The 22,232-nt window shown below is 43.6% G+C and overlaps 1 protein-coding gene across 1 annotated transcript in view; it reads right to left on the bottom strand.

The window, feature by feature from the left end:
- Positions 1-22,232, bottom strand: part of LOC109868558 (matrix metalloproteinase-17-like) — a 103,659-nt gene that overhangs the window by 33,502 nt on the left and 47,925 nt on the right. The window contains exons 2-3 of the mRNA XM_020458196.2: positions 15,586-15,718; positions 11,145-11,280 (exon numbers count right to left, since the gene is read on the bottom strand). Of these exons, the coding sequence (XP_020313785.1) occupies positions 11,145-11,280; positions 15,586-15,718 (269 nt within the window). The remainder of the gene's footprint in view (positions 1-11,144; positions 11,281-15,585; positions 15,719-22,232) is intronic.

Genomic DNA, 22,232 nt, shown 5'->3' with positions numbered 1-22,232 from the left:
TCTAAATGCTAAAGCACACTAGGGCTGGGTGATATGGTTGAAATATCATATCATCACGGTATGTAATGACGATATTTGATGCTATTTTTTGTTCTTTAATAATAAAAGTAATAAAAGCTTCATGAGTAGTGAGTGACCTTAGAGTTGCAACACATACATTCTAAGTGAGTCTTTCTCCATTCTGATTGTTTTATCATTTTTATAGTATTTTACATTTCTCAATTGCCTGCACTAATTTGAGATCATTTCAACACTGGGTTGCACGATATTGGCAAACAACATAGGCCTTATTTTTAACCAAATGTTGCAATTTACTTGCAATTTAGAGCAAAACACTTGGGTGAACTGTAGGAATCACGGAAATATAATTCTTATTCTAATTCTATAATAGAATAGTGTTGTTCGACATGACAACAAATTAAAATGCCAGGGAGGAGTTATTATGACAGGGTAGGAACCAAAGTGTTTCCTAGGGGACCATATAAACTTTGGCTACATTGAACGTTTTCTCTTAGCTACTTCATGTAGCTAACATATCCATGCTTCACGTATTCCTCTTTGATTTAGAAGATACTGTTGCACAAACAACATGCTGATTTAGGTCTACACCATCACTGGCATTATTAGGCTGTATAGCTAATTACGTTTGCTATGGTTCAGTACATGTAATAGCTAGCTAGCCAGCTAACTAGCGATTCGCATTAGCGGCTAACAAGATTTAGGCCCAACTTGCTAAGAAAAGACAAACTAGCTGTTTGCAGATATAAGAAACACAAACGCATAGTGTAATTATAGAACGTTAGTGAATTGATATTAAGAAGCAAAGTGAAAACAGCATCGTTGTCATCAGCATTGTTGCATGTGCTGCATTGACCATGCAGACTGAACGCAAGTGTCTCGTGGTCGAAGAACAACAAATGCGCACCTTGAGTGACAGGGGGCGGGGCTAGGTCTGTGTGGAACGAGGCATGAAGTGAGAGCAGAGAGAGATGACTAAGTGGCGATGTAAACTATAAAAATTTACTTTGATTACCAACAATGACGAGAGCCTACAGGGAGGAGGTGAGGGCTCTGGGAGTGTATTGCCTGGAAAACAAGCTCTCACTCAATGTCAACAAAACAAAGGAGATGATTGTGGACTTCAGGAAACAGCAGAGGATGCACCCCCCTATCTACATCGAAGGACCGCAGTGGAGAATGTGGAAAGCTTCAAGTTCCTCAGCGTACACATCACTGACAAACTGAAATGGACCACTCACACAGACAGTGTGGTGAAGAAGGCGCAACAGAGCCTCTTCAACCTCAGGAGGCTAAAGAAATGTGGCTTGTCACTTAAAACCCTCACAAACTTTTACAGATGCACAATTGAGAGGATCCTGTCGGGCTGTATCACCGCCTGGTACGGCAACTGCATCGCCCTCAACCGCAATGCTCTCCAGAGGGTAGTGAGGTCTGCACAACGCATCACCGGGGGCAAACTACCTGCCCTCCAGGACACCTACACCACCCAATGTCACAGGTAGGCCAAAAAGATCATCAAGGCCATCAACCACCCGAGCCACTGCCTGTTCACCCCGCTATCATCCAGAAGGCGAGATCAGTACAGGTGCATCAAAGCTGGGACCGAGAGACTGAAAAACAGCTTCTATCCCAAGGCCATCAGACTGTTAAACAGCCATCACTAGCACATTAGAGGCTGCTGCTTATAGGTATAGACTTGACATCTCTGGCTACTTTAAGAAATGGAACACTAGTCACTTTAATAATGTTTACATATCTGGCATTACTCATCTCATATGTATATACTGTATTCTATACTATTCTACGGTATCTTAGTCACTTAATAATGTTTACATATCTGGCATTACTCATCTCATATGTATATACTGTATTCTATACTATTCTACGGTATCTTAGTCCGTTCCGCTCTGACATCGCCCGTCCATATATATACAGTATATAGTCTTAATTAATTACTACTTAGATTTTTGCGTATTGGGTATATGATGTGTAATTTGTTATATATTACTTGTTAGCTATTACTGCACTGTCGGAGCTAGACGCACAAGCATTTCGCTACACCCACAATAACATCTGCTAATCACGTGTACATGACCAATAAAATGTGATTTGATTTGATTTGCTAAACTGTCTAGGATGAAGAGAAAATTCTAAGAATTATCCTCACACCTCAGTGACCGCTGACACAGGAACTTAACAGTGCCTTTATTCTTCAACTTTGACACACTGGGCTGAGTAACAACTGAGAGGTAAAAAAGCTAATCGCAAAGTTACATATCTGTGAATTTATGGGATTTAAAGACACAGTGTCCTTCAGTAGGATAATATTCCATCATTTGTCAGGAGTGAGGTCCCTCTTCCTCTATCTTAGCTGTCAATCACAGCTCTAATGATGGCAGCACAGGGAGAGGGGAGGGATTGATGTGGTGTCCCCTTTTTATAGGTATCTCTTTATGGAGACAGCCTCATCATTGGATCACCCAGCTATGGTATAATGCTAATGTGATGGGGCTTCCTTAGGTTATTTTGGTCTGTCCTTTGGTTCACATACACCCGACTCTCTCCTCTCCTATACTGTATCCCTAACACCTATCTTGGCTGGACACTTATACTATAGGTGGACAACCTATACTGTGTCTAACCTATCACTCTTATCCATGCTTATTCTCAGCTCTATTGTACTCATTTTATTGAAAGTTGGTTCAGATAGGAATCAGAGGGTACAGTAAGGTCATGTTGACAGAGTTACTGATGCTTATCATGAGTGTCTCCTTCTTCCACTGCAGCATGTTAACCCAGCCAGCCAGTTAGCTAGAAGGATCCTTTGGGAAGTGAATTAGAGCAGTAGACAGACAGACAAGGAGGGAGGGAGGCTGCGCTGCTTTCCCCACCTATCTGTTTAGGTGATTAATCTAGCCACTAACGAGCAGGAGGCAGTCTTCTGGGTGATGAACTGGGCTAACAGTGTGATTAGGAGGCTGTGTCATCTGTCTGACTAATGCTGGGGCTGTTACGGGTACATGTCTCAACAGCTGGGTCCACCAACCCCTGCTCTCACCAGCCAATCAATCTTTATCCTTACGCCATTCAGGTCTGAAATTGGCCTATCAAATGGCCTATTATTATAAAATGGATTAAATCGTTTTCCCCCTCATCAATCTACTCACAATAACCAATAATGACAAAGCAAAAATGGGTTTTTAGAAAATGTTGCAAATTTGTTACAAATTTAAAACTTTAATATCAAATTCACACGAGTATTCAGACCCTTTTCTCAGTACTTTGCTGAAGCCGCTTTGGCAGCAATTACAGCCTTAAGTCTTCTTGGGTATGACGCCATTCCTCTCTGCAGATCCTCTCAAGCTCTGTCAGGTTGGATGGGGAGCGTTGCTGCATAGCTATTTTCAGGTCTCTCCAGAGATGTTCGATCAGTTTCAAGTACAGGCTCTGGCTGGGCCACTCAAGGACATTCAGAGACATGTCCCGAAGCCACTCCTACTTTGTCTTGGCTGTGTGCTTATGGTCGTTGTCCAGTTGAAAGATGAACCTTCTCCCCAGTCTGAGGTCCTGAGCGCTCTGGAGCAGGTTTTCATCAATGATCTCTCTGTACTTTGCTCCATTCATCTTTCCCTCGATCCTGACTAGTCTCCCAGTCCCTGACGCTGAAAAACATCCCCACAGCATGATGCTGCCACCACCATTCTTCACCGTAGGGATGGTGCCAGGTTTCCTCCATACGTGACGCTTGGCTTTCAGGCCAAAGAGTTCAATCTTGGTTTCATTAGACCCGATAATCTTGTTAAGGTGCCTTTGGCAAACTCCAAGTGGGCTGTCATGTGCCTTTCACTGAGGAGTGACTTCCGTCTGGCCACTCTACCATAAAAGCTTAATAGGTGGAGTGCTGCAGAGACGGTTGTCCTTCTGGAAGGTTCTCCCATCTCCACAGGGGAACCCTGTGGAACCCCATTGGGTTCTTGGTCACCTCCCTGACCAAGGCCCTTTCCCCCGATTGCTCAGTTTGGCCGGGTGGCCAGTTGGAAGAAGTTTGGGGACCTTCAATGCTGCAGACATTTTTTGGTACCCTTCCCCAGATCTGTGCCTCGATGCAATCCTGTCTCGGAGCTCTACGGACAATTCCTTCAACCTCATGGCTTGGTTTTTTCTCTAATTGAATTAACCACAGGTGGACTCCAATCAAGTTGTAGAAACATCTCAAGGATGATCAATGGAAACAGGATGCACCTGAGCTCAATTTCAAGTCTTATAGCAAAGGGTCTGAATAAGGTATTTCTGTTTTCGCTTTGTCATTATGGGTTATTGTGTATAGATTGCTGAGGATTTTTATTTATTTTATTTATTTTAGAATAAGGCTGTTTCAGGAAGTGATGTCACTGAGTAGTGCCACTATATATAAAACCTTTTAGCCACTCCTGGGATTTGGATGCCTGATGAAGACCTAAGGGTCGAAACATTGTTATGAATAAATTTCACCTGGGAGCATGAGCAGCAGTGTGCAGCGTTTTCCTTTCTGTTTTCCATGAGTTTTCCTACAACTCCAGCACCTGTGGAAAGTACCTGGATGTACGTGTGTTCTTCAGCTTTGGACATTTTTTCGTAGCCTAGGGTCCAGGAAAATGTGGCCTTTTATAAATGCATTTCATGCAATTCTATGTAATTTTACATGACTGGAGACTTTGGCAGAATCTTTTTTAATACCGCACAAATGACCAAAATGACAGGCTACTTGGACACGGACAAACTGAGAATCTGAAATCAATAAAAACGACATCGTCTTGAATCCATCAATAGCCTAGGCCTAGGTGTGTGGAGACAAATATTGTAGGCTGCAGTCTGACGAGGAAATAAGAGTCCTAAGAATGCTTTCCAGTTTCACTGACTCACCCAATGATGCGCAGCTCACTCACTGGTTATTGCCTATGCGTTTGTGTCAAAAGCCTAAAACAATATTTGGAAGTAGATCAAATATTTTGGTAGCCTACAGCAGACAGATTAAAGTCTTCTCTTTTCAGCAGGAGCCATTTGTTTTCCAACCTGTGCAATTGGATTTTAAATATTGCCAAAGGCCTGTTTTGTCTGCATGCTGTTTGTTCACTGACAGATTTGCTGCACGTTCCCGACTGTAGGCTATGCCTTGTTATTGGGCTACACACAATCCACAGCTAGGCTATTAAAGAAAAAAGCTATTGATCCTCTGTGGCTAAATTATGGGCCTACTCATAATGTAATAGGATATTCTGAATTATTTATTTATTTATTTATTTCTGAACAGACAGCAGTAATTCTATAATGTTGGCAAATTTAGGTACTCCAGTGTCTATTATTCTATAAGTAATAAATGATGAAGTGCAACGCTGGAGAGATGCGAGTTGCAGGCTCATGTCTATCACAGCAGAGAGATCCTAGAAAGAAAGTCTCATTCTAGTTCTTTGAGAGATACAGGCGAGCTTCTCACACAGCCACGGCTACGGCCACGGGGGGGTGCGTAGAACTATAAAATAGTAAAAATAAAGAAAAACCCTTGAATTAGTAGGTGTGTCCAAACTTTTGACTTGTACTGTATATGCCTTGTAATGCTTGTTAATTCCTTGTAATTTAAGCTCTATACCTTGTATGTGAATCCATTCATTGTACAATATTAAATTAATATCTAGCCTATGATATAGACAATTCTCAGACCAATTCTTGCTAGTGAACATCAACTCATTGCCTAAATGCTTGCTTGTTTATTTTAATTATCTTAATAGAGTCAGATAAACATTTAGTAGGCTAATTGCTTAGTCTAATTACGAGTTGCATGTGATGTGTATATAATATATATCATACACATATCAAATATTTCTGCCCACTACACTCCCAGCCAAGCCTCTGCCCCATGACCCTCTGCTCTACTCCAGACTCTTATCTCAAGCGCTCTCAAACAAACCATTAAGGAACCTTGTTAAAGTATTTGACTCCTGACCTTACTCTCACTGGAGCTATGTGTGCATTAGACCCCGAGGCCAGTCAGTGACTGAGAAAGGAGAGAAGAACTGCCTGTGAGAGAACTTCACCTGTTTAAACAACTCCTTTTGACTATAGATGACTGAAGGGTACATGGATTCAATATCTTTTCTGGGATGCTTTCATTTGCACCATGCAGCGAGGTCAGACTGGATATAAGTCAATAGATAATCAATGGGTGCTACATTACAATGCAACCCCCCCAGGTAAAGAAGCATAGAAAATATATACTTCCTCTCTGAGCTCTACAGCCAAAACCAACAAACGTGGGAAGGAAAACTCCAGCTCTCCATCCAGTGAGCACAGGACTCTTGTACAGTGCAGATCAGTACTAGTGTGTATAAAAACACAATCTCCCTGGTCTCGACAGACAGACAGTAGAGGTGAGAGGAGAGCAGGAGCAAGCAGACAGGAGCAAGGCATATGATTGACACTAAAACGCAGGCGAGAGAGCAAGAGAGAGAGAGTGTGTGTGTGTGTGTGAGTGAGTATGTGTGCGCGTGAGAGAGGATAAAGGCATTTAGCTGTCAGCAACATTACCATCCATCTCTCTAATGCACACGTGCGCATGCATACGCACGCACGCACGCACGCACGCACGCACGCACGCACGCACGCACGACACACACACACACACACACACACACACACACACACACACACACACACACACACACACACACACACACACACACACACACACACACCAGCTTACAGCAGCTCAGTATCCAATCTACCTCCTGCTCTTGCTGCTCAGAGCATGCTTATATCACCATAAAGGCAGACCTACTCCCCTTCTCTTTACTAACCCTATGTCTGGGTTGAGGTACAAATTGGACAGATGTTACGAGCTGCTGTCAACCCATTGTTAACTCATTGATGACCCCTTTCATGACCCTATGACTCAACTCATTGGCTAATTAACTGTCCAATTGTCCATTACCACGCAATCTAGTTATGGTATCATCCTCCCCTCCCCATGAACCTGGCCTGCACACACATCCAACAGCACAGAGGTCCACATGCAGGTGTTCGTGCAATGTTTCACCCATTTTGAAAGTAACCCCACACATCCAACCCTCCCTGCTATCCAATACACATTTCTCAAAATCATGTGCATCATCAGCCATGGACTAGACTGTATTACAGATGTAGGATCTTGAGCCAGTTTGCTACAGCAGGAAAATAACTCTGCAGCAACAGGAAATGTGAATTATTATGTAGATTATAATTAATAGATTATTTTTGGAAATCAAGTCTGACATTTTAAAGTGTAAATTACAGACTTTAGAAGCCTTTTAAACCTTGAATACACTACAAGTTTGCATTTCTTGTAGCGCAGGAAAATTCTCAGTAACAAACAAGTGAACAAACTAAGATCCTACATCTGTATGCAAAGCAGGTATGTACATGTTCTATACCATCCTAGTACCGTACTCTCTACCATACCATGTCCACCCTACATCTCCAACCCCAGTCAGCTTCACATTGATAGAACATACTGATATTGTCTCGTGTGTTTCGTCTATCGTAGAGGTACTGTAACAATAATGCTAGTACGAACTCGAACCCAGGCACAGAGATACACAGCAAGCAGAGGTAAGGGTAAATCCAGAACTTTTATTTAGAGTCTTAACAGAAACAAGGCAACCACACAGTAATAAAGCATGAGACCTAAGCAAAGATACAGGCCAACCAGGTGAACAGAGAAGGTAATTAAACACAGGTGAATCCAAAAAGTAATAATCAGGGTAACCTGGAAAATAGAAAACAGGTTAAGGATGCCCCCCAGCGGTAACCTAAGGAAACAATAATCAAATGTGACAGGACCCCTCCCACAAGGACCGGCTCCTGACGATCCACCAGGGTCCCGAATGAGTCCGGGGTCCATAATGTCCCAAGCCGGAACCCAGGATCGCTCCTCAGGACCAGAACCTTCCCAGCCCACAAGATACTGAGTCCAACGCCGGAACTGGCGACTGGAGAGGATGCGTCGCACAGTGTAGGCTTGCTGTCCCGCTATCATGTGTGGTGGAGGTGGAGGCCGAGTGGCCAGAACCAGAAGACTGAACACCACAGGCTTGAGTCTGGAGATGTGGAAGATGGGATGAACCCTCATGGCCCGGGGAAGATGAAGACGATAGGCCACTGGATTAATACGCCGTAGAACCTTGAATGGCCCGACGTACCTGGGTGCTTCCTTGATTCCACGTGCAGAGGCAGATCCCTAGTAGACGCAGGAGAGGACTCGAACGGCAATGACGGTTGGCCTGACGTTGAACCCGAGTTGAAGACCTCAGGAACACTGACCGAGCCTTCTTCCAGGTCCGACAGCAACGAGAGATGTTGAGAGGATGGAATCTCCACTTCAATCTCCTGATGTGGAAACAGAGGAGGCTGGTATCCGTACAAAACCTGGAACACTGGAGAGTGCTGTGTGCGTACTCCACCCAGAGAAGAGAAGGATATGCATGAACTAGAATGGGGTGCAGAAGAAAATCTACGTTTCAGGCCCTGGAACGCCTTTTCAGCAGCAGGGGTCCAGCTTACATGCCCAGCTGAGCCCTTTGTGAGCGCTGTCAATGGCACAGCCACCGAACTAAAGTCTCTCACAAATTCCACCTAATTAGCAAAACCCCAAAAATGCTGGACTTGCTTGACTGTGCTGGGTCGCGGCCAGTTGACCACTGCTTCTACCTTCTGGGAGTCCGTCCGTACACAGCCCTGAGACACGATGTACCCCAGGAAGGATATCTGAGGAACGTGAAACTCACACTTTTCGGCCTTCACGAACAAGTGATGAGAGCCCTGAGACACAAGTGGTGAGAGTCCTTGAAGAACATGGCAAACATGTTGGATGTGTTCAACCATGGAGCTGGAGAAGATGAGGATGTCATCCAGGTACTCAAACACGAACTGGTGAAGGAAGTAGCGCAGCACATCAATAAACAGGGCCTGAAAATGTCTGGAGCATTTGTAAGTCCAAATGGCATGACACGGTACTCATAATGTCCATTTGGGGTGTTGAACGCTGTCTTCAACTTGTCTCCCTGTCTGATGCGCACCAGACTGTACGCGCTCTGTAAATCCAATTTAGAGAAAAACAGCTCCCCGGAGTCTCTCATAGGCTGACAACATAAGAGGAAGAGGGCAACGGTTCTTGATGGTAATGTTATTTAAACAGTCTCTGGACCTGAGAGAGAATACAGCCCTCCTCTCGGAGGAGTGGTGACGAGCAGTAGGTTGATGGCACAATCGTAGGACCTGTGAGGAAGGATTTCACTGGCCCTTTGTTTGCTGAATACTTGACACAGATCTCAGTAATCCCGAGGTACGCGGGAAAGATCAGGCTTGTCATTTCAGTCAGGGAAACATGAGAATTGGAAGCCTCCAGACGAGCAGGGACGGAAAGATGTGGAGAGAGTTGCTGGCAGGTGGACTGGCATGAAGGATTCCATCCCATAACTCTTCCCGAGGGCCAGTCAATTTGAGGATTATGGATAGAAAGCCACGGATGTCCAAGAACCAGGGGAAGCTCAGGAGAGTCACCAAATTTAACTGGATAAACTCCACATGATAATCCAGAACTCGTAGCTGAATAGGCATGGTGAGCTGCTTCACCTTCCCAGACCCTAGGGGTTGACCATCCAGCGCAGTGGCCAACAACGGAATGTCCAGCTTAGTGCGAGGCAACCCCTGTTGGCGAGCTAATATGCGATCCAGAAAACATCCGGTAGCCCCAGAGTCTATGAATGCAGGAATGTCCAACTGCCCATTGTCCCACCGCAGGTTGGCTGGAAGCAAGGTGCATACCGTGTCGGCAGCTGGAGACTGTATCTGACTCGCCAGTATTCTCCCGTCTACTGACGAGTCATCCTGTTTCCAGTCAGCTCAGGACAGGAGGCACGGAAATCTCCAGACTGTCCACAGTAAAGACAACGTTGCTTGTTAATCCTGCACCTTCTCTCCAGAGCGGAAAGTCTGGTGCATCCCAATTGCAGCAGCTCCTCTGAAGGATATGAAGTTAACCCATAGCCGAATTGAGAACTCTGACTCCCTCAGCGGAACCTGATACACTGGAAACAATTCGGAGCCCCTCCGTCCTCTCACGACGACGTTTCCGAAGCCGGTTGTCAATCCCGATGGCCAGAACGATAAGCTCATCCAGAGTGTCAGGGTTGTCCCGGGAAGCCAGTTCATCCTTGAGAACCTCGCTGAGTCCGTTCAGAAAGGCTGAGTGAAGTGCCTCTGTATTCCAACCACTCTCAGTGGTGAGCGTCTGAAAGTCAATGGTGTAATCAGCTACGCTCCGGCTGCCCTGCCAAAGCGCAATGAGTCTTTGAGCAGTGTTCCTGCCACTCTTGATCTCCTGGGTGAAGCTTTGCCAATTAAAACAAATGTCTGATTGCTGCTCCCATATGGCTGTGGCCTAGGCCAGACCCCGTCCTGAGAGCAAGGAGATAACATATGCCACTCTGGAACGCTAGGTCGGAAACGTTGATGCCTGCAGCTCGAAGGCCAGCGAGCATTGGAGCAGGAACCCATGAAACCTCCCAGGATGCCCCTCATAGCTCTCCGGTGCCGGGAGATGAGTCTCCCGAAGGTAGGAAGATGCTGAGCTGGTAGGGAGTGGAGGATTAGAAAAAGCCACAGTGCAGCAGCAGTTGCTCCCGCCTGTCCTGTCTGCAGAGCAGACACAAGAGTTCTTAAATCCTCCTACAATGTCTGCAGCCGCGCCTCACAGTTCCATAGTGTGTGAGAGCCGACCATAAATAGAGTTCGGAATGTTCCTCGGACGACTGAGGAATCTCTGATGGGTCCATTGTAGGCTTAGGTCTACTGTAACAATAGTGCTAGTACGAACTCGAACCCAGGCGCAGAGAAACACAGCAAGCAGAGGTAAGGGTAATCCAGACCTTTTACTTAGAGTCTTAACAGAAACAAGGCAACCAGGTGAACAGAGAAAGTAATTAAACACAGGTGAATCTAAAAAGTAATAATCAGGGTATCCTGGAAACTAGAAAACAGGGTAAGGGTGCCCTCCAGCGGTAACCTAAGGAAACAACAATCAAATAACACAGAAACTGTGACAGGGACTATACCTCCAGGAGAGGTGTCTCTTGCTCCACTTGTTCTGGGCGACCAGAGCTCGTCTCCTGCGGCCCACCATCACCTCCGTCTCAGACAGGTCTGGGAGAGAACACCTCGGGGTCTTCATCAGGCCCAGGGTAGCTTGGTCTGATCAGGGGAACCGAAACAGATGTACACATTCATATAGAGTCATAAACTAGTGAGCATGTCCATCCATTACATTTCTTATATTGTTTTAGCAGAACGAAAACAACAAAGGCAAAGACAATGTGTTCAACACACACACACACACACACTAGGGTTGGCAGAAATATCAGCCCACAGACAGAAGTACGAGATTCTAGAGCAGTGGTCACCAACCTGTCGATCGTGATCGACTGGTCGATCTCCAAGGAATTCCTAGTCGATCGCCAAACATTTGAATTTGAAACAACTGAATCAGGTTTTTGGCGGTAGGTGCACCGGATTCAGTTGCCCTGTGAACAGGTGAACAGTTTCCATTTTGAACCATTTCATGTGTCTGAAGGTACAAACTCTGCCTTCCCGGCGGGCCCAGAGAGTAAATCAGGTGCACTATAGGCTTAGCGCTGGCCAATCGGATGGCTCATATGACTGTGTCTGCAGTAACGTAGCAGGCATAAAAGAAAGCTACAGCAAAGTTAATACTGTGAGATTTCAAAACGTTAAGAACCCTTGACTAGAGAGAGACTGTCAACAAATACAGCAAAGAGATGTGAGTTCATGTTTAAGTTCTTACACAGCACTGTCAACACTTTTATGAGCCATAAAATGTGCGTTCTTCCTATTTCCACTCAGTGCTACAACAAACACTGCAGCAGTAATGAATGAGTAGGAACGTGTGTCTACAGGCATGCGTTGGTGTTATTATTAGTGGCTTGGGTCTTTTTTAATATCGAGGAATATTTCAATATTTCATATTTCATTCATCTCTGTTAATAGAGTAACAACATGAATTTGTCTATGAGGCATAAATAATCAAATCAAATCAAATTTCATTAGTCACATGCGCCAAATACAACAAATACAAATTACAGTGAAATGCTTACTTATGAGCCCCTAACCAACAGTGCAGTTTCAAAAAATATGGATAAGAATAAGAGAAAAGTAACACGTAATTAAGTAGCAGCAGTAAAAAATAACAATATATACAGGGGGGTGCTGGTACAGAGTTAATGTGCGGGGGATCACCGGTTAGTTGAGGTAGTATGTACATGTAGGTAGAGTTAATTAAAGTGACTATGCAAAGATGACAACAGAGAGTGGTGTGGAGAGGGGGGGGGGCAATGCAAATGGGTAACCATTTTACTAGATGTTCATGAGTCTTATGGCTTGGGGGTAGAAGCTGTTTAGAAGCCTCTTGGACCTAGACTTGGCTCTCCGGAACTGCTTGCTGTGTGGTAGCAGAGAGAACAGACCATTTTTAGGACCTTCCTCTGACACCCCCTGTTATAGAGGTCCTGGATGGCAGGAAGCTTGGCCCCAGTGATGTACTGGGCCGTTCGCACTACCCTCTGTAGTGCCTTGCTGTCGGAGGCCATACCAGGCAGTGACGCAACCACTCAGGATGCTCTCGATGTGGCAGCTGTAGAACCTTTTGAAGATCTGAGGAACCCATGCCAAATTTTTTCAGTCTCCTGAGTGGGAATAGGTTTTGTCGTGTCCGTTTCACGACTGTCATGGTGTGCTTGGACCATGTTAGTTTGTTGGTGATGTGGACACCAAGGAACTTGAAGCTCTCAACCTGCTCCACTGCAGCCCTGTCGATGAGAATAGGGGTGCGCTCGGTCCTCTTTTTCCTGTAGTCCACAATCATCTCCTTTGTCTTGATCACATTGAGGGAGAGGTTGTTGTCCTGGCACCACACGGCCAGGTCTCTGACCTCCTCCCTATAGGCTGTCTCGTTGTTGTCGGTGATCAGGCCTACCACTGTTGTGTCATCGGAAAATTGAATGCGGTGCGACTTGAGTTTTGTCATCATCTGGAAGACAGTGTTCCTTTTTGATCATTGTCAGTGGAGGAAAAGGAGAGCAGAGGGATGTTGAGAGGCGGACCCTCAGTCTGCTGCTCTCTCCTTCCTCTGAGACTGACCATCAGATGCAGGCACCATCAGCCCAGTAAAATAAAAATGAAAAGCAAATTATTTAAATGTATGCTCACTCAGCTGTGCTTCACAAGTAATGCTACAAAGGATCTATTATCGGTGTGATCATATAGCCTACCTCAAATGTTTAAATATTATTTTCAAAAAGCTCCCGAACTACAGTGCATTGGGAAATTCAAGTAAAGCCAACATGCGGTGATAATGTATTGGGCCTATAGCTTACTGCACAAACCTCATTGTTACAGTACTGTTTTTAATTGGTTAATGTTGCATAGCCTTACACTTAAAAAAATATTTTTACCCCCTTTTCTCCAGAATTTCGTGGTATCCAATTGTTAGTAGTTACTATCTTGTCTCATCGCTACAACTCCCGTACGGGCTCGGGAGAGACGAAGGTCAAAAGCCATGCGTCCTCCGAAACACAACCCAACCAAGCCGCACTGCTTCTTAACACAGCGCGCATCCAACCCGGAAGCCAGCCGCACCAATGTGTTGGAGGAAACACCGTGCACCTGGCGACCTGGTTAGCGTGCACTGCGCCTGGCCCGCCACAGGAGTCGCTAGTGCGCGATGAGACAAGGATATCCCTACCGGCCAAACCCTCCCTAACCCGGACGACGCTAAGCCAATTGTGCGTTGACCCACGGACCTCCCGGTCGCAGACGGCTGCGACAGAGCCTGGGCGCGAACCCAGAGTATCTGGTGGCACAGCTAGCACTGCGATGCAGTGCCCTAGACCACTGTCCCACCCGGGAGGCTGGCTTACGCTTTTTAAGCCATGTAAAAAAAAATTCTGAGTGGCAGGTCTCGGCTTGCATTTTGACTCAAAGTGATTTTGACTCAGAAAAGGTTGGTGCCCACTGTCCTAGAGCTTTCCCTGTTAGCACTATTAACGTTTCCCTTTACTGTGACAATTGTGATTGAATCTGTACAATATTAGCCACTTTCAATGCAACATACCAAAACAAAATGAACTATGCAAGAGATTTTATTGTCGGCAGAACGCATCGGAGACACGCACTACTCAGCCCATACTCTACACAGACTGGTGTGGCATAAACAATCATAGCTGCAGTAGGGCTTTATGCAAATAGACCATTGCCATATATGGATCTGTGCCATTTACTTTGAACTGGACTGTGTTTACAGCATGAGCGGTCGTGAATAGATGCCCTTGTTTTGAGATCAAAGCGAGAGCTGCATGTAGCCACTTGTGCACATTTAGTTTATATCCTTTACTAGTTAGTGAGTATCCCAGTTATAGATCATTTGTAGTCAGCAATTAGGTAGTGATTGCTTCCTACAAGAGCACAAAACCTATACATTTGTAGACACCTTTGAAAAACAAGTCAGATAAAGAGCTTTTTGTGTCTTCAAGGGGCAATGTTGTATTTTGAATCAGGCTTGAATAAGCTAAGTAGCAATAGGCAGAGGGTAGCATAATTTGTCTGATTCTCTGTAATAATGGTATGGGAATAATAATGCATTTTATTTTGTAAAGTAGTTTCTTGCATCAAACAACGCAACAACATTTTCAGTGGATAAACAGGTTAATGTCAAGCCCTGCATGTTTTTTTTCCAAAGGATTCATGGAATGTAGGCCTACATTGAACACCACACATTGGCTGCTACTGTAGGCTGAATGATGAATGAACAGCAATTTACATAATAAAAAATGATGGGATGCATTTTCTCCATAGTTTTTGATTGGTAGGCCACACTGGTAGGCCTACATTATGATCAAATAGCCACAATAGCCTACATGGCCACTGTTAAAACTGTAACTGAAAGCGAGTACAGCCTCAGTGTTCACAGTAAAGTGCGCAGGAAGTTGAACAGAAATTTCACAATGTTCAAGTTTGGGCTCAGCAAACCTTCAATTTGCTCAGTGGCAAATTTTATTTGAGAGAACATTGGTTTGGTGATATCCGTCATACCGTTTCTGTACCATTCTGGGTTATACGGTATTTCTGAATGTGCACACAAGGGGCACTATTAAAAAAATGAATCTATTTAGGCAACAGTGATCTTGATCCCGAAGGGGATTGAATGTCACTGCTGTAACCAAGAAGGTTGATCTTGACACCTAGCCACTTATCTAGCAAGTTAGGAAACCAAATGCAGAGCTGGAGCTCTGAGCAGGATATAACTTATTTGACACATCTTAGATTTCTTATAGTTATACTTAACTTATAAGCAGTTGCATAGCACGCAGCCCCCCAAAAATACCCCGGTATATGGTATATCGCCCAAGCCTAGCACACACACACACACACACACACACACACACACACACACACACACACACACACACACACACACACACACACCTAGCACCCCAGTCTCCTCCAGTCCTCCAAACTTCTGCATGGCTTTGATGGCTTTGGTCAGGGCCTCCTTGGTCTGGAGCTGTCCAGTCACTGGGTCAGGGGGCGGGAGGTACCCATACTTACTCAGCCAATCCTGGAAGAGACAACAGGAAGAGTTAAAAGCCATTCCAATCATTCCTGTGAATGTTTGAATGAATGCAGTTGATGTTTGTTAGAATGTGTTTATGTGTGTTGCAGGGTTTCTGTTGTGGTGGCGTCCACCCACGGTGCTCAGGATGACAGAAATCACATTTCAATTATGGTAATTCATCTTAACAGGACATTCCACTCCTGTAATGAAGCGGACAATAAAACATCATTTTCAAACATTTGCCAGGATGCAATTCGCGGGAAAACGGATGAGAGCAGTTTCACATTTGACCGAAATGAAAATCTTTGTCAGAAACTTAGAAAGAGGGGGAACAAAAGATGCTAAAACTAGGATTGTTTGCTAATATGACTAGGATTATGCCTTTGGCTTCTGGACAAGGAAGGCAAGTTGAAAAAGCACAGGAGAGAAATGGCATACTAGGAAGTCTTTCATAGGTTGCACTTGGAATAGGCTAGGGAAGTCAATTTAAATCAATTTGCCAAAATAATATAATTACTCCGGCCTATACAGGAAAAAAAATAGTTCAAAATACTTCACCAGAAAGCATGACTTAGCCACAGAGGAATCGAGGATAAATTTTCTTTTAGAGCTATCGATTGTTTCAAATCACCAGCTTGTAGGCCTACTGTATGCCTTTTTGGGAAGCCTGCAATTTGGACAGAACTCGTGGCAATAGGCCTAGCTGATTATTAAGTTGCGTCAGTTAGTTAAAAGCATTTCAAATAAGTGTGAAGATAGTGTCTTGAGTATAATTCAAAATTGAGTCAAACGAAGGGGAGGGGTGTGTGGCGAAGACATAGGCAAGTCTCTCTCCAGAATGGCTCAGCTGTCTACCGCTAATTCTTGCACATTCACTGTTTCATTGTGTGAATGGTTTGCCCTTTATATTTTCTACTGTTTTTATTTGTCTGCTTTATGTGTTTTGACTTAGATGACAATGGAAGTTATAGGTCTACAGGCTGAGTTCCATGCACTCCTTTCTTTAATAGCCAATGGATCACAGTGTATCAATGTGTCCATACGGCGGAACCTTGTGCTCTCGCATTAGTTGAATTTGAACTTTACAATTTTTACCATTTTAATTCAGATTTGTATGATTAATCACGTGATAATGATTTTGAGAAACTAAAACATTGTTTTTATTGAAATCAAAATGTTCCACGAAAATGTGCATATGAAAATCATAACTGGCATGTAGATTGGTAGTAATGTTAGGATAAATTGTAAGCTTCCCCAAACTTCCCCAAATTCACTTACTGCCTATGAAGTCTTTATAAAATAATTTTCTCCATGTTTCTATGGTCGTATTTGCCTATAAGCTACTTTGAAGCAAGGTAAGATATGTCTGATAATATGAAGTAAAACATTCAGGTTTCAAACAATTAAGTAGGGCTATGTTTTCAAAATGCATACTGCCTTCAGCTCACATTGTAAAGTGGTGGTGACGCATTGATAGCCTGTTGCCTGCACTTGAATGGTGAATGGGAGGCGTGCTTCAATTACCAGTTGAGAAATCAAAATAGTAGGCGTAGCTCTTTTTAATCGTGCACCAAAACAGGTTTTAACATGTGATTGCATTTAGAATTGGGATGGGCTTATACAAGCACATATTTTACTCTTTACACTTACGCATCAACCAGCTGAGGAGTTGCAGGAGAAATCCCACTCAACTTAGTATGCTGTGCACATGTGATAGTTTTGTTGGATAAATAAGATAGGCTGCATGATGACTAACAAAAATACACATAGGCCAATTTAATTCCACTAATTAACCTATAGACCGATAAGCATGACGATCAAATGTATTTCAATAAATGAATAAAAAGCATTATTTTGCAATGGGATTTCTTTCCTCCCGGGCATTTTGGCCGGTAACAGTTTTATTGATAGTCTTTTATTTATTGCCAGCTAACCCTGGTGTGTACGTGTATGTGTGGAAAAGGTGGCTATGAACAGATAACCAAAGTATAAAAGTATAAACGTATCTGCGGCCCACAATGAGTGTGTGTGTTTGTGCGTCCCTGTGTTTGAGCTTGCATATGTGTGTGTGTGTGTTTCCAGTAAATGCACACTACTCGCACCTAACACTGATGACTAGAGAGATAAATCTCCAGAGAGTTAATCATGTCTGGCTCTATTGAGAGTTCTGACCTCCTCTCTTAAACAGTCATATTCACTCAAGCATTTTCTCCTTCATCTCTGAGCATGCAGTCAGAGCTGGTTTGGGTTTAAATGGGCTTTTGATCAGCGTTGAGTGATAAATTACTTGGATCGATAGCCAGGAACCCCCCCCCCCCCATTCTATTGACAACACTCCACATATTCCATTAGTCAAATTGCTTTGTGCTGACACCACAATTCTACCGATGATATGTGCCTCTCCGTCCATGGAATTATTAGAGTTCAGTGCTCCAAACTGCAAAAACTTTCTGGCTAAGTTTTAGGGACTCTAACTTGCACTAGAAACACATCAAGTTACGTTTTTTTTAAATCAAAATGTACAACTCCTCCTACCTCGTAAAATAACAAAATTAATCAAATTCAAACCAACTACACCGAATGAACAAAATTATAAAGTGAGTCGCCTGGACTACACTAATCAGTGTGTGTGTGTCTGTGAGTGTGTGTGTGTGTCTGTGTGTGCACGTGCGTAAGTGTATGTTTAACATCTCAAATCCTGGAGTGTGAAAGAGAAAAGTGACACTTCTGAAAGCATTGATTCTGCGAAGGAGGCAGCTGTAAGCAGTGTGTTTGCACCTTAACAGTTCTGTCAAACCAAACCAAAGCACTCTGACTTCCTGCTTGCTTAACTCAGCAGCTAGCTGAAAACTCATCACTCTTACCACATGTGGACATTCACACACAGCCACTGGCCCAGAGACTTTGTTTACTGTCTGATTTATGGAAGCCAATCTAACACATCTGATAGCTGCAAAAGCTACCAGAGAAAGAACTGAAATGGGGAAATTTGACATCTATAGCAGCTGATTTAGAAAAATGAAGACATCAGCATTTCAGTCATCTGCTGACTGGAGAGTGGAGAGAATGGAAGATTGTGGGCCGAGGGGTTTTGCTATGATTCGGGGTGGTTCTGCTGAGCTGGTAGGTCCTGTGTCGCCCAATAGTCCAACTGCCACAACACACCCCAGTTTTTTTATGGATTGGATTCAGTAGAATAACGCATTCGGTGAACTATGAGTGCCTGTTATATAAGTCTAAGCCTTTTCATACTGTACACTGGCTTGGGCATTCATCATTCTGCCTCTAAGAGACTCCTAATACCCAGAGAGAGAGATGGTGAGAGAGAGATGGAGAGAGGACAGTGCTCAGTACTGAGAGAACAGACCCTAAAGGAGGACAACACGTCATCAGAGAGAAAACAGAGTGACGGATTAAGAAAAGAGGTAATAAGAGAAAGGGAAAGACAGAGTGAGGGGGCGAGAGAAAAACAATGTGTATTTATTAAGGATCCCCAAGGCAGCAGCTACTCTTGCTGAGGTCCAGCAACATTAAGGCAGTTACAGTTGAAGTGGGAAGTTTACATGCACCTTAGCCAAATACATTTACACTCAGTTTTTCACAAATCCTGACATTTAACCTGTCACGACTTCCGCTGAAGTCGGTCCCTCTCCTTGTTCGGGCGGCGTTCGACGTCACCGGCCTTCTAGCCACCGCGATCCACTTTTCATTTTCCATTTGTTTTGTCTTTGTTTTACACACCTGGTTTCAATTCCCCAATTACATGTTTATTATTTAACCCTCTGTTTTCCCTATGGTTTTTGTGCGTGATTGTTTTATGTATGTTCGGTCCGTTATTGTGGGATCGGTATTACGACATGTTATTGGAATATTTGAGTAAAGTTACTCTTGTTACTCATCTCTGCTGTCCTGCGCCTGACTCCTCTGCACCAGCTACAACCAGACAATTACATAATCCTAGTAAAAATGTACTATCATAGTTCAGTTAGGATCACCACTTTATTTTAAGAATGTGAAATGTCAGAATAATAGTAGAGAGAATTATTTATTTCAGCTTTTATTTCTTTCATCACATTCCCAGTGGGTCAAAAGTGTACATACACTCAATTAGTATTTGGAAGCATTGCCTTTAAATTGTTAAACTTGGGTCAAACGTTTCGGGTAGCCTTCCACAAGCTTCCCACAATAGGTTGGGTGAATTTTGGCCCATTCCTCCCGACACAGCTGGTGTAATTGAGTCAGGTTTGTAGGCCTCCTTTCACGCAGACGCTTTTTCAGTTCTGCCCACAAATATTCTGTAGGATTACGGTCAGGGCTTTGTGATGGCCACTCCAATATCTTGACTTTGTTGTCTTTAAGCCATTTTGCCACAACTTTGGAAGTTTGCTTGGGGTCATTGTCCATTTGGAAGACCCATTTGCAACCAAGCTTTAACTTCCTGCCTGACTGATGTCTTGAGATGTTGCTTCAATATATCCACATAATTTTCTGACCTCATGATGCCATCTATTTTGTGAAGTGCACCAGTCCCTCCTGCAGCAAAGCACCCCCACAACATGATGCTGCCACCCCCATGCTTCACGGTTGAGATGCTGTTCTTCGGCTTGCAAGCCTCCCCCTTTTTCCTCCAAACATAACGATGGTCATTATGGCAAAACAGTTCTATTTTTGTTTCATCAGACCAGATGACATTTCTCCAGAAAGTACGATCTTTGTCCCCATGTGCAGTTGCAAACCGTAGTCTGGCTTTTTTTGTGGCAGGTTTGGAGCAGTGGCTTCTTCCTTGCTGAGCGGCATTTCAAGTTATGTCGATATAGGACTCGTTTTACTATGGATATAGATAATTTTGTACCTGTTTCCTTCAGCATCTTCACAAGGTCCTTTGCTGTTGTTCTGGGATTGATTTGACCTTTCGCATCTCTAGGAGACAGAATGCATCTTCCTGAACAGGTTTGACGGCTGCGTGGTCCCATGGTGTTTATACTTGCGTACTATTCTTTGTACAGATGAACGTGGTACCTTCAGTCATTTGGAAATTGCTCCCAAGGATGAACCAGACTTGTGGAGGTCTACAATTGTTTTTCTGAGGTCTGAGGTTTCTTTTGATTTTCCTATGATGTCAAGCAAAGAGGTACTGAGTTTGAAGGTAGGCCTTGAAATACATCCACAGGTACACCTTCTATTGACTCAAATTATGTCAATTAGCCTATCAGAAGCTTCTAAAGCCATGACATAATTTTCTGGAATTATCCAAGCTGTTTAAAGGCACAGTCAACTTAGTGTATGTAAACTTCTGACCCACTGGAATTGTAATACAGTGAATTATAAGTGAAATTATCTGTCTGTAAACAATTGTTGGAAAAATGACTTGTGTCATGCACAAAGTAGATGTCCTAACCGACTTGCCAGAACTATAGTTTGTTAACAAGAAATTTGTGGAGTGGTTGAAAAACTAGTTTTAATGACTCCAATGTAAGTGTATGTAAACTTCCGACTTCAACTGTATATACAATTTAAAATATCACATTTCATAAAACTTTCACAACACTAAGTGTGTTCCCTCAGGTCACTGCTCTACTATCACATATCTACAATACAATATCCATGTGTATGTGTGTGTAGACTGTGTGTCTTATCAGGTGTACATGTGTCTGTACTTGTGTGTCTCTTCACAGTCCCCGCTGTTCCATAAGGTGTATTTGTATGTTTTTTTAAATCTGATTCTACTGCTTTTATCAGTAGACTATGGGTGGCATGTCTTGTGGGGTATGCATGGGTGTCCGAGCTGTGTGCTAGTAGTTTAAACAGACACCTTGGTGCATTCGCCCATTTCAACACAAGCAGTGATGAAGTCAATCTCTCTTCCACTTTGAGCCATGAAAGGTTTACATGCATATTAGTAATGTTAGCTCTCGGTGTACATTTAAGGGCCAGCCGTGCTGCCCTGTTCTGAGCAAATTGTAATTTTCCAAAGTTCCTCTTTGTGGCACCTGACCACACGACTGAACAGTAGTCCAGGTGCGAGAAAACTAGAGCTTGTAGGACCTACCTTCTTGATAGTGCTGTTAAGAAGGTACAGCAGGGCTTTATTATGGACAGACTTCTCTCCCTTTGAGCTACTGTTGCATCAATATGTTTTGACCATGACAGTTTACAATCTAGGGATACTCAAGCAGTTTAGTCACCTCAACTTGCTCAATTTCTACATCATTATTTACAAGATTATGTTGAGGTTTATGGTTTAGTGAATGATTTTATCCTAAATACAATGCAACTAACTGCAGCTCTTTGTTAAGTGTTTCAGTGATTTCACTCGCTGTAGTAGCTTACGTGTATAGTGTTGAGTCACCTGCATACATAGACACACTTATTTTACTCAAAGCCAATGGCATGTCACTGCCCTGGGGACTTCCTGATTCTACCTGGATGATGTTGGAGAGGTATCCATTTAAATAACACCCTCTGTGTTCTGTTAGACAGGTAACTCTTTATCCACAATATAGCAGGGGGTGTAAAG

The sequence above is a fragment of the Oncorhynchus kisutch genome, linkage group LG23 (genome assembly GCF_002021735.2).
Source record: "Oncorhynchus kisutch isolate 150728-3 linkage group LG23, Okis_V2, whole genome shotgun sequence".
NCBI lineage: Eukaryota > Metazoa > Chordata > Actinopteri > Salmoniformes > Salmonidae > Oncorhynchus > Oncorhynchus kisutch.
This window is presented reverse-complemented; position numbering and strand designations above follow the sequence as displayed.